The sequence below is a fragment of the Mya arenaria genome, chromosome 6 (genome assembly GCF_026914265.1).
Source record: "Mya arenaria isolate MELC-2E11 chromosome 6, ASM2691426v1".
Lineage (NCBI taxonomy): Eukaryota > Metazoa > Mollusca > Bivalvia > Myida > Myidae > Mya > Mya arenaria.
In genome coordinates, this window is record NC_069127.1 from 54529703 (window position 1) to 54544195 (window position 14493).

Genomic DNA, 14493 nt, shown 5'->3' on the forward strand with positions numbered 1-14493 from the left:
TACATCACCTTTTACTTCTTCTTTTCTGGAAAATTAATCAAGCATACAAAACGTTCAGAAATAAAAAAAACAGCAAGTGTAATCCAAAGAGTAAAGCGATATTAATGGGAAAAATAAAAAGGAAAGGTTTTGCTTGTTGTATCGGCATAAATTCACTCTATATCCCTTCATCCATTCATCAAATCCAATTATATATCTTACTCTTATCTCAATGTCATTCGATATGTTTGAGTAATTCAGAAGCTCAATTGAGTTAAGAGAAACATATAAACAGGTAGCATTCTTATAAGGTAATTTGTGTTCCGAATTTTATTTTACAAAACGTACCGTTTGTAACTGTACATAAACTCAATACATTACAAGGGAGTTACATTGTATAATTGCACGACAACAAGCTCTGAAATTATTATTGACATGGTCGTTTAATGTAACGTTTGGGATGGTTTCAAGCGAATGCTATTAATTTTAATAATTATTTCAATTAATTATCACCAAACATGAATTCAGAGATTCAAGTTAAACATGGTTTTTAACACTTAACAAGAAATTCCATCCATAAATAGTTTTACGTTGTAATATGAACATTCAACAAGCGGTTCTCTCTTTCACTAAAAACATATATAACCCAATTAAAATTAAATGATATGAAGCTTATTTTTATTTTAAATAATACTTCCCTATGTCGTTTTATGTTCACGTCAAACATAAATTGTACAAATTAATTTGATAAAATAAGAAAACAATGTTGTCAACATGCGATGTTTTAAAATCCCTATATGTTTTTGAAGTGACAGAATTAGTTGCAAATTAAGACCTCATATATAAAAAAATATGTTCGTTATCACAGGAGCTTGCAAAGTACCGTACGTAAGAAGCGCCAAATATGCTAAGGCGGCGATTAGTTACAACACGACCATTACGTACACATGTGTAGGAGGCTACATCCATACGAATGGCAATTTAGTGAGGAATTGTCAAGCTGACGGTCAATTGGATGGTATTTCCCCAACTTGTACTATTGGTATGTGTGATTTAGAAAAAAAGACACCTCTGCTGTTTCGTGGAAATCATTTAACAATCTAATCGTTTTTCCATGTTTCTAGTTTGAAAAGTCAACAACCATCGCTCTGTATTAATATAATGGTCCATTTAAAATCGTGTTTCCTTACTATAACATGTTATTTATCAAAAGGTCACAATTCTCGTAGAATAATTGCAATTTCAAGTCTGAACATTCGCATTCAATAATTTATTGATTTAGTAAACCTTATTATTTTGAATTCCTGTGTCACCCTTGTCGTCTCTATTTGATATTTTTAAACGATGTAAAGCGTTTGCCAAAGCTTAACTTATAAATTAATATGTTGTAGAATTTGCAGACATACTTTCTGCGCATATGACTGATTTGTGCAATAATGTATTGAATTCGGATTACCTATATCATTATAAACTATATAAATATGCTTTTTTTCTTTGCATACTTTCCCTGGTATTGTGTTATCTTTGCTATACACGCTTATTTTTTATTGTAAGACTACAAGTCCTTCTTTCTTCCTTCCTTCCTTCCTTCCTTCCTTCCTTCCTTCCTTCCTTCCTTCCTTCCTTCCTTCCTTCCTTCCTTCCTTCCTTCCTTCCTTCCTTCCTTCCTTCCTTCCTTCCTTCCTTCCTTCCTTCCTTCCTTCCTTCCTTCCTTCCTTCCTTCCTTCCTTCCTTCCTTCCTTCCTTCCTTCCTTCCTTCCTTCCTTCCTTCCTTCCTTCCTTCCTTCCTTCCTTCCTTCCTTCCTTCCTTCCTTCCTTCCTTCCTTCCTTCATTCCTTCCTTCCTTCCTTCCTTCCTCCCTCCCTCCCTTCCTTCCTTCCTTCCAAACTTCCTTCGTTCCAAACTTCCTTCCTTCCTTACAAACTTCCTTCCTTACAAACTTCCTTCATTCCTTACAAACTTCCTTCATTCCTTACATACTTCCTTCATTCCTTACAAACTTCCTTCATTCCTTACAAACTTCCTTCCTTGCAACCTTCCTTCCTTATAAACTTCCTTCATTACAAACTTCCTTACAAATTTCCTTACAAATTTCCTTACTTCTTTACAAACTTCCTTTTTTCCTTTTTTACAAACTTCCTTCCTTCCTTACACACTTCTTTCCTTACAAACTTTCTTCCTTGCAAACTTCCTTACAAACTGCCTTTTTTCTTCCTTACAAACTTCCTTACAAACTTCCTTCCTTCATTCCAATTTTCCCATCTTCTAAACTTCCTTCCTTCCAAACTTCCTCCCTTCCTTCCAAACTTCCATCCTTTCTTCCTTACAAACTTACTTTCAAACTTCCTTTTTTCCTTCCAAACTTCCTTCCTTCCAAACTTCCTTCCTTTAAAACTTCATTCCTTCCAATATTCCTTTCAAACTTCCTTCCAAACTTTCTTCCTTTCAAACTTCCTTCCTTCCAAACTTCCTTACAAACGCACAAACTTCATTCCAAATTTCCTTTCAGACTTTCAAACTTCTTTCCTTCCAAACTTCCAAACTTCTTATCTTCCTTTCAATCTTTTTTCCTTCCTTACAAACTTCTTTCTTTCCTTCGAAACTTCCTTCCTTCCAAACTTTCTTCCTTCTAAAATTCTTTTCTTCTGAACTGTTTTCCTTCCTTACTTTCAAATTTCCAATTTTTTAAACTTTCTTCCAAACTTCCTTAAAAACTTACAAACTTACCTTCTACCTTCCTTGCAAACATCTAAACTTCCTTCCTTCCAAACTTTATTTCAAACTGCCAAACTTTCGTAGCTTCCTTTAAAACTTCCTTCCTTCCTTTCAAACTGTAATCCTTCCAAACTTCTTTTTTCAAAATTTCCTTCCTTTATCCATTCTTCCAATCTTCCTTCCTTCCAAACTTCATTCCACTTTTCATTTTTAACTCCCTTCCAAATTTCTTTCAAAATTTCCTTCCACCCTCTTTCCCAACATGCCTCCTTCTGTCCCTTCATTCCTCTTCCATATTTCCATCCATCCCTCATCGCTCCATATTTCCATCCATCAATCCATCAATCCATCCATTTATTCAATAATACATCATTAATTAATTATTTTATTTATTCAATTCTTAGAAAACACTAAACAAGAACTTCGCAATCTATACAGTATGTTTTGGTTGCTTTTAAAAATCATTTAATTTTCTAAATTTTGTTGTTTTTTATCATTGCATTCATCATGTTTTGATTACTTCATACTTGTATTAGATATAGTTACTATAAGTAGTTTATTTAACTATACATTATACTCAACTCAACTCTTTATTTCCACCACACGTGCTGATTTTGATATTTTATAAAACTAATTATCTATAGTATTAAGGACAATACGATACAGAATAATCAGAATAATTTCCCTTCAAGAGCAGTTTGCAAGTCAGCTGGTAGTCAGAAACAATGACATTAGCTCCAAGAAGTGCGAAGAAGAACGTTTCTCATTCCATTGATACTATATATATATATATATATATATATATATATATATATATATATATATATATATATATATATATAGTTCTGTGACGTCAGCGATTAAACACCAAATATCTCGTTCGTGTATACTGCATTCATATCGCTGTGTCTTTCTACGATAGTAACGCATTTATCACAGTTGTAACATCATTGAAGACAGTCCGTTGATATTTTACACCAGAGCTGAACAATTAACATTTGGACATTTTTGAAATAGTTCGTTTCCAAAATATAATACACGGTTGCTGTGAAGCAACTTGGGTATTACATTTTGAAAAGCAAAATTTCTTTCGTACGCACGAGACAGTTCACAGTAGTTTTCAATTGGTGTCTAAATGGTATTTATTTCAGGATCAATTAAATCAACTTGAAGGTTAATAAAGTACATAAACTTTAACACACCTCAGGTATTAAACCTGTATTTACATTCTTATCTTGGACGTACTGACATTATCGTCTTAAAATCTTTTTAACTAGTACATTTAGGGTCAAGAAATACTTACAAGTGTAAAAACAATACGTTCCTGATTTTTACAGACAAATATAACTTCTTAAGTCCCAGCATGTACTCGCACATAAACGAAATCTGGTTGTTAAGTGAGACCTTAGGACTTTCTTAAAAATAAAATGTTGCTTTCGATTGTTTAAAGTAATGTCACTAGATATAATATTATTCCACAATTTGCTGCAATATCTAACAATTGGCATACTTATTTAATACTTATGGGTTTAAAACATATGGGTAGACTTTGAGTGGCCGTTGTGTAAAATGCTGTTATATCTCGTTTCTAGTCTAGGTTTACATTAGAACATTTGGTAGTACAGTACGTATTGATTTTAATGCGTTTATTATTATCATATTAAGTAAATCAGGGCAAAAATTTGAACTGTCAAAAATAGTGTTATAATTCATTTCACTGTCTAGACTTTGTTAATTAAATGTTCATGTGTACACTTGTTTTGTCAAGTTTATGCGTAGCGGTGGCTTTGACTTAATAATGGACGTCGCTGATATGCTGTAGATAAGCGGTAAATGGTCAAAAACTATGAAGATTCCACAAGTACATTGACGATAATCTTTTCAGTTGGAATAAAAAATCATCCATTGCTGTCGCCTCTTGCGTGTTCAATTTCTAGTAAATTTCTAGTAAATGATGGTTTTCTTTTAATGGTAACAGGTTATTTCTTGACAATAATTATTTAAACAGAATGGCACTTCCAGCTTTTCACATTTAAATGGACCATAATTTACGCCCTTATCGTCGACATAAATTAATCAAATCTAGGTAATAGGGCCTAGGTCTAGACCCCCGTTTGATGGCCTCGTTCCGCCCTAGAGCAACTTTTGGTTTCCAAGATTGTGTCTAAAATGGCCGCAGGTAGAGTTAAATGTATAGCATTCGTACAAAATTGGACATGAACTTTGATATGTATTCATTAGTCATCTCATGTTTAAGTGTAATATCATATTTTACACATCATTAATGTTCAAAATGATATTTAGATGGCAAAAATGTTCGAAAATGTAAATTTTTATATGAAAATGCCATTTAATGATATTTTTTGGAATGAAATTAAGACGGGGCAAAGCTATATTTAAACATAGAAAAGCTTATTAAGCTATCAGTTATCCTTGTTCACCTGCAGGCTTTGCCATCTCTAGTTGAATTTAAATAGACCTTTCAATTCTGCAACTTGAAAACCTGGTGGCATTTGGGCGTGGCCAGCTAATATGTTTTCCTTTAGACAAAATTGTCGAGAGGTCGTGGGCATAGTGTTACCCTTGTCTTGACTTACGGCACGCGGAGGGTATTGCGGCAGTTTTTCACAATTGAATCGTGACAAATTAAACGCCACGTAAGAACTGATTTTTTTTCTTTTTTAGGTTCACGTCTTATTAGACTACGGAACGGTACAACGCAATTAGAGGGTCGTGTTGAAGTACTTCACAACGGATCATGGGGTACGGTCTGTGGGAATGGTATAGACACAAACTTTACCAAGGTCGTATGTCGGCAGCTCGGATATGATACGTAAGTTAAGTTGCTAATTAGGTAACTTTTCTAAAGAAGAACAATTGTTGAAGTATTCCTTTGTCAAACATTTGTTGCTTTAAAAAAACACAATTTCATCCTGTAACCACTTATTTATGCAAATGTTCTAATTGGTTTGGCAGTCTTGCATACAAAAATGAAAAAAAAAATGAAAAGAACTTTAACATTAATTTATATCCAGGAATAGGAATCAAGTTGGTGTCTTTATGCTTAAAGCATTTATATCGATTGAGTTACAAACGTTCATCCTCTTAAAAATATAACAATTTATCTTATTAGTTGCATATTGCACGAGTAGAAAGGGTAAATTATCAGAAATAATGCAATTCAAGAATAAAGATATGTATTTAACAGACCATTCCAATTCAAGGGTCAATGTTGCGGTTCGTTCGAGTGCCTATTTCGGTGCAGGTAGTGACCAGATTTGGCTGGACGATGTTTTATGTCAAGGAAACGAGACTGTGGTCGACTTGTGTATGTCCAGCTCATGGGGACAGCACAAATGCGGACATAATGAAGATGTCGGAGTTACATGTAGTATATATCACCTTTTATTTATCCATTTCTGAAGCCTACAAACGCATTGAAAACGCATTCTTTAATAGCATGGTTCATACATCAATAATATAAACAGTGTAAATACATTATTTAACAATACGATAAAAAACAGAAGTTCAATGGAGAATAAATATCAACATTACTGGGGGAAAAAGCAATAAAAGGAAATGTGTATGTTTCATAAAAAGCATGTTTAACCTTAACCAGTAAATTCTTAAAAAACAACAACATTTATTACCATTCGGAGATCAAATTAATTCAGTTTAAACATAAGATATTCACGACAACGAAAGCGTTTTGTTTGAACTCAAAATATCACTATCTAGTAGACTTAGTTATGGAATGAATGTTATTCTTACCATGTCGGAGTTACATGTAGTATATATCACATTTTTTTTCTACAATGTACAATACACTAATTATGCAGTGTACATACATTATTATACAATGAGATACAAAACAGAAGTTTAATGGAGAATAAATAACGATATTCCTGGAAAAAGAACAATGAAAGGAAATGCGTATGTTTCATAAAAAAACCGATTTAACTAGTAAATTCTTAAGATACGTTTATTACCATTCGGAGATCAAAATAATGCCATATCAACATATTCACGACAACGAAAGCGTTTTGTTTGAACTCGGTATAAACGAAAATATCATGAGTTAATATTCTTAGTCATGGAATGAATGTTATTCTAAAAATGGCCTCAAAATGTAACTGAATGCTGAGTTTCTTTCACATGTGTACATTTAGTCAGAAATCATCATAGTTTTATTGAAAACATTGAAAAAGTATACATTGATGAAATTATAAAGCATTTTGACTAAATCAAGCTGAAAAAGGTGACCAAGATGGCTGCCATAATTAAACAAAGTTTACTTTCAAGTAGGAGTTTTTTTACGATATAGGAACTATTGTTAGACTTCTATTTGATATTTTGAATATCTTTTTAGTGATTTCGACTACATATTATCTAATAAGCCGACCTTGTGTCAAACATTGCCGTTATGTTCTTATGATTTAAAAAAGAAATTTAAAGCTTTTCACAATGGAACGTCGACATTTTAAAATCCTCGTTTAAACTGAAATTCAAATGCATTTTTTTATTTAGGTTCAAGTGCTATAAGACTACGTGACGGCTCAACGCAATTAGAGGGTCGTGTTGAAGTACTTCACAATGGAACATGGGGTACGATCTGTGATGATAACACAGACTCAAACTTTGCCAAGGTCGTATGTCGACAGCTCGGATATGCTACGTAAGTTATTTTAATAGGAAAATAAGATAATATTGTAGAAGTATTTTTGGTCAAATATTTGTTGCTATTTGAAAGCATTTTTCTCCGCTTTAATACTTATTCATGCACAAAATTCCGACTTTATTAGCAGTATCAGATACTCAAATGATGAAGTGAATATAAATTAGAATGAGTATGAATTAGTATTAGTTTTGATCTAGGAATCGGAGTCAAGTCAGTGTCTTTACGCTCTAAGCATTTGTAGCGATTAGATTACAAAAGGACCCTTTATGAATAGCAAAATTTGATTAGTGGAAAGGATCAATAATCTAAAATAAAATATTTTGTTATAATACTTGTTCAATTAAAGGGACAATGTTACCGTACTTCCAAGAGCCTATTACGGTAGAGGTACTGGCCCGATTTGGCTGGACGATGGTATTTGTCAAGGAAACGAAAGTGTGATCAACTTGTGTATGTTCAAACCTTGGGGACTACACGGCTGTTGGCATGGAAGAGTTGTTGGAGTTGCATGTAGTAAATATCATCTTTCACTTCTCCATTTCTTGGGAGTTTGATATAAAATGCATCATATAATAGAACAGTATATACATTTATCTAACATACAAAGAATAAACAAAAATAATAAACATTTAAACTAAATGCGATATTTTAAAGTCCCTTTATGTACTTGAAGTGACAGAATAATGTTGCAAAAGAAGACCTTATATATATATATATATATATATATATATTTATTATCGCAGGAGCTTGCATTTTACCGTACGTAGTAAACGCTTCCAGCGATACTGGGGCAGCAATTGTTTACAACACGACCGTTACTTACACATGTGCAGGAGGCTACATCCATACGAATGGCAATTTAGTGAGGACTTGTCAAGCTGACGGTCAGTTGGATGGTATTCCTCCAACTTGTACTCGCGGTATGTGTGCTCTATGTATAAATATTAGGCTACTGGCTTGTGGAATCAAATTTTCCATTTACATTTTACCTGTACAGAACACTGCGTTCTGTTTTGAGTGTAAACATTAAAAACCACAGCTCTGAAAATATAAGGGTCCAATTAAGACCGTGTTCAATGATTTTTGCTGGCCCATCATTTTCGTTAAATAAATGCTTACCTATTTATTTATTTGTTAAAACAAATCATTTTATTTCGAAAAGTGCTGAACTCGTTTTAAATGACCATTTAATAATAATGAAAAGCTTAAGGCTTGAAACGAATTAATTTGACATCATTAAAATTTAATTTCATTCTCGTCGTAGTTTAGATTGTGAATATAATTTGTTTTATTTCTTTAATGACAGAGGTTAATTAGACTTAGCTTACCGATACAAGAATTTTGTTTTTATTTTTACATCATAATACACTTGAAATGTGAATAAACAAGAATAAGAATATTTAAAGCAGTTTAAAATATATAATTTAAATCAAAGGATTTAAGCTCATTAGTCAGAAGATTTCCTATCTTTTCTTCAACAAGCTTTTTATACACAGATTGTGGCACTGTACCAGCGGTGCCACACAGCACGTATACAGTCCCCACAAACACACTCCTCGGTGCACGTGTAACGTACTCGTGTAATTATGGGTATACGGTGTCGGGTGCAAAGACCATTGCATGCTTGGCAAGCGGTTGGGCCACACGACCAGTCTGTCATCCAGGTAAGATACGCATAAGTATAACAATTAAATATCATCTTCGTTTTTAGTTTATCAACCTGTTTTAGCAATTTAAATTTAGTTTGCTTGTCTCTACAATATTAAATCCGTCTGAAATTTGATTGTACATATGGTTCTATTTAATTCATACATATATAGTTACAAATATAATAGTAGGAACCGTTTCTTGTTTAATGCAGCTGATATAGTTTCTTTTACAGATAAACATTGTATTTACGGAGATATTAATTACTTTGGCTTAACATTTTCATTGTCAAAATAAATTAAGTTGTGAGTAATCATCCACTAATATAGTGAACTGTACATGCTAGACTAGAAAGAAAACAATTCACCAATTCCTCCAAGAAGCTTTGACACTACTATATACCCTTATAACATTAAACAGTTTTTATCGAAGACCCTACTTATATAATTAATACCGAATGTTACGTCGAACAAGGTTATCAAATGCTTTAGAATTATCAAAAATAAACAAATTTATTGTTCATTCGTATTTGGGATATGCTTTATCAAACCATGTTGAGCAAAAACATTGTCAGTAGATCCAATATTTGAACGAAATCCGGCTTGTGATTCAACGTATATGTTTTGTTTCTTTTCAGCCCATGTTACCAAACGTTCAAAATTCTACTAAAAACAATTATACTGTACAAACATTTTAGGCTCAGCCTACATTAATAAAAAAAGATGTCTAAATTATAACCGTTCATTGATACATCTAGTTAATAATTTCCCTAGTACAATCAATAATGTAATTCCTCTTATATTCTGAATAGCTGACAGACTTCCCATTATGTTAATACACATTCAATATCCATCACTTTAAAATTCAGGAAAATGATATTAATATTATTCTAAACATTAAATTTTATTAAACAACACAGAAAATACCGGTGAAAATGTGCCATGTTTCGTAATATAAAAACTCATCTAAAACTGTATCGGGCCCAGCACTTCGACGTAGATTTTACTCTTTTACTTATACTTATATCATCAACAGAAACAGGTTAATCCAACTCATTGAACATTATTTTCATAATAATATCCACAATATTTTCATTAAAATATATACGTAAAAGTAGGCTGCCGATTTTCAAACTCAGTATGGCGTCGCAAAGTTACAACCATGCCATTAAACAAAATTACAGTACGTGTCCGCGAGTTAACAGCTTTTTAAAATGCCTAGATAAAAAATCAAATTCTGTGGACAAAACAAATTGAATTTACGTCTTTCATTATTGCCATTCTATTTTCGAAAACAAAATGTTGGTAACAGAAAGAGAAACATATATTTGAAAACATAACAAAAAGTAGACCTAGATTGTTATCAAAATATATTAATTCCAAATCTTTCAATGATTCAAATAAAATACCACCTGATAAATATCATTAATATTTTGAAAGCATCAGTACCAATACATTTGATAGTTATAATCATGATGCAAGAAATTTGAACGGTATTATCGACTTTTGTTAACGAAATTATGTCTACCCAGAACTGGATGAAGCTAGAACTATTCAATAAATAATAAATGATGTCAATCATTTAAACATTTTAATGATTGTTGCAATGCGTATTTGTTTATTGATGCTATTAAAACTGTACATAATTTGTTTGCATATTTGTGCTCTGTTGAATGTAGCGAATTCGTGTTACTTCCATGAACAATGAGCTGAATTATTATTATTCCCCTCAACAAACATATGTTCAAAATTGGATGATAATAATTACAGGGGAATTTTGTTTGTTTATCGAAACAATTTATCACTTTTAAAAACGAACTTGTTGAAAAGAGTTTTGAAGAACAAAATTGAAGACATAAAATCCAATTTTAAACAGGGCGTCTACAACTGAAGCCGTGTTTATGCTTAATTTTCTGATATATGAAAAGAAAGGACTACACGACATTTCTGTCGATTCAATGAACTGTTTTATTACTCGTTATGGAAATGCGTTATGTCCAAAGATTAATAAATGTGTTATACAAGGAAAAATATTTTTGTGCGTGATATGTATTTAAAGTTTAAAACGTGTTTGTGTTGCAAAACCATTGCTCTTGAAACTTCGGTTGTTTGTTAAAGATTTGTTTTAAAAGAAATTAACTAAACTTAAAGTAAGAACGTTAATTTGTTTAACTTGTTTATTCTCTGATTAAATATATATCTTACCACTGATGATGTTGAGTGATTAGCTTAAAATTGCTGTGTTAGAAGTTTAAAGGGCAATTGGGCACCTCATCATGCGCATGCGGATATATATGAGGTCGCTGTGTGGCGAGAATGTTCCAAAATACAGACAACGTGTGTATGACAGAAACGAGTTACACCATAAGCAACGTGTTTTCACAAATTTGTAATGGTTATGTCCACAGAATGGCGAAACGTTTCTGTTGTTTTCTAGTTATTGTGAAATAACGCATAGGAGACATAAGTTCCTAATCGAGAAAATTTAGGATTACTTCTGTACTTTTTCAGAAAGACAAGGCTCTTAAACTTAGTATTTAGGTTTTATCCTGAAAATGAAATGATTAAAACAAATTCTTACTTCATCTGTGTCTGTGGCTCAAAGGAAGAGTTACACTGTCAGGTTCGCGCAGCGCTACTCGCAAACCAATTAACGTATTGTTATCATAGCGCATTTGAGCATGTTGTAAAATTTATGTTACAATGAAAGTTGTTGACAAATTTGTGTTTCATATTCAACCTTTAATCAAAAGATGACTACTGTCTAGTATAACACTATAAAGCATGTCTTAATATCGGTATATCACAATCACAATGAACATATTCTAGCAGTCAAACCCACACAATATCATATTGAAACGTCCATGTCAAACCCTTTAAAGTTTCAGCAGCGTCTAGTGTGTGTTGATTTTGACCAGATGCGTAATACTCCCTTTGAAATGTTCAAGTTAATTCCTTAACAACATCCAGCTTATGTTGATTTTAAGCCGGATGCATGGAATATATTGCTTGTTGGGATGTCAATTTAGGTTAAGTAGTCTGTGTTTAACACATGTTGTCAATCTAGTCTCACCAATGAACATTTAGTAATAATATCTAGGAGGAGGGAAAGGAGGAAGAGTAGGAGGCTTTGCAGGCAGTTATCAAGTTATTTTGGTAATTGTCAACAAATTGATATCAATACGCCACAGTCTTATATTTAACGTATCGTTATGAGTTATAGGACATAGTGACACGTTGGTTCAATCACCTTGTTCAACAAAAGAAGGAGTAAACACATTATGATTGAATTTCATGCGTCGATACTTTTCGCGTTAGTTGGTGATGAAAGCTTTTTAACGATTCCAAACCTTTTAACTTGATATCAGACACCACATGCGATCGGTAGAGGCATAAATGAGAAAAATCTTTTTGACGCACTTTCGACTATTCTTCCGATTCACGTTGAACAGATGATAGAGCCCGTAAAACCAATTCGGTTGATACCAAACACGTCTATGTTTGTTCTAAACATAAGGGGGAAATCTTGTTTTCACGTTATAGCGATTTTCGGTTTTTCAAAAATGGTTGGAGATATAAACATAATTAAGATATTAAGAAATGTTTTATAAAATCTTACGAAACAGTAGTCATTTATGACTAATGTCTGAAGAGGAAACACTTATTGCCCAAACATTGGTATTGGATCCAATGATACAGAATGCTCAATCTCGCTACGATTACAGTTCGCTTATTGGGATGCGAGTAGCACATGCAAGATCTTGATGCTGCTACTCTTCATTTGAGCACTGGACACTGATTAAGCCAGTAAATGTTATTATCATTTAAACCTAATAATTTAAGAGCCGTGTCTTTCTAAGATCAAAAGGAATGCTCCTCAATGTTCGCGAATAAATCTCAGATTGGGAATGTTAGTCACTTATGCGTTATTTTACAATAACTAAAAAACAAAAACAAACGTTGCGCAATACTTCGTACATAACCATGACTAAATTGCGAAAACACGTTGCTTAGGGTATAACTCGTAATTGTCTGACATACGTGTTCTCCATAGTTTGGAAAATTCACGCCGCACAAAGCAACGGCATATCTGTAGAATAAGTTTGTCGTCAAAATGTCCCGTTTACTAATTATTATTTTTGTATATGAATACGTTTGAATATTTTTAATGCATGTACACGTTGACATGATTTATTGTAAAGATACGTGTTGTTAACGATGTTCATTGTACCCGTCATAGATAAAATATCCATCCTTTCACACATCAATCGATCAACGCCATTTATCCACCCGTCCATCCATCAATTTATATATCTATGTTGGTAACCAACACTCGAGAAAACTAACCAAAAACAAGAGATGTTTGTCAAACATTATGCCCCCCTGAGCGCCATGTTGTCAGGATTATATGGACAATTGAATGAAATATGCATGGACCGAAATGACAGCTGATTTGTCGCTGACATTGGATGCCGTTGAGTCAGTTTTATGATTATGACCATTCAAAGTTTGAGGATAGAGTGTGTTATGACCATGACTTTTGACTCTATGACCTCAAAATCCATAGGAGTCATCAGCTGGTCACCAAAAATCTAAATGTTAAGATTGAGGGCCATGGGTGCAGGCATTGACAAGTTATCACACAGACAAGCTTTTTTTGTTCAAAGTCACTGTAAACTTGACCCAATGACCCCTAAAATCATAAGGGGTCATCTACAGGTCAGACACAACTCCAAGTCAAGTTTGAGGGCCATGGGTGCAGGCATTGTCCAATTATCACTTGAAACATTTTCGCATTCAAGGTAACTGTGAACCTGACCTTTGACCCAATGACTCCTTAAATCAATAAGGGTCATTTTCTGGTCAGGCCCAACTTACATGTCAAGTTTGATGATCATAGATTCAGGCATTGTTGAGATATCACTGGGAGAAGATTTGTTAACAATTTTGCGTTATAGGTTACTGTGACCTTGACATTGGCCTGATGACCCCCAAAGTCAAGAGGGGTCATCTACTGGTCAGGCCCAACCTTCATGTCAAGTTTGATTACCATAGGTCCTGGAATTGTCGAGTTTGCTTCCAAGGTCACTGTGACCTTGACCTCTGACCCCTTAAATCAATAGGGGTCATCTACTGGTCAGGCCCAACCTCCAAGTCAAGTTTGAGGGTCATGGGCGCAGGCATTGTTGAGTTATCACTCGGGCAACCTTTTATCGTTCAAAGTCACTGTTACCTTGACCTTTTGCCCAATGACCCTTAAAATCAATAGGGGCTATCTACTGATCAGGCCCAACCTCCAAGTCAAGTTTGAGGGCCATGGGTGCAGGCATTGTCGAGATATCACATGGACAACAATTACCAATCAAGGTCACTGTGACCTTGACCTTTTGCCCGATGACCCCCAAAAGCAATAGGGGTCATCTACTGGTCAGGCCCAACCTCCAAGTCAATTATGAGGGCCATGGGTGCAGGCAT

The 14493-nt window shown here is 33.6% G+C and overlaps 1 protein-coding gene across 1 annotated transcript in view; it reads left to right on the forward strand.

Moving 5' to 3' along the window:
* LOC128239127 (deleted in malignant brain tumors 1 protein-like) overlaps window positions 1-14493 on the forward strand; it is a 68151-nt gene that overhangs the window by 42060 nt on the left and 11598 nt on the right. Inside the window, exons 8-14 of the mRNA XM_052955612.1 lie at window positions 848-1021; window positions 5380-5527; window positions 5919-6085; window positions 7222-7369; window positions 7719-7885; window positions 8116-8292; window positions 8869-9036. Coding sequence (XP_052811572.1) covers window positions 848-1021; window positions 5380-5527; window positions 5919-6085; window positions 7222-7369; window positions 7719-7885; window positions 8116-8292; window positions 8869-9036 — 1149 coding nt within the window. The remainder of the gene's footprint in view (window positions 1-847; window positions 1022-5379; window positions 5528-5918; window positions 6086-7221; window positions 7370-7718; window positions 7886-8115; window positions 8293-8868; window positions 9037-14493) is intronic.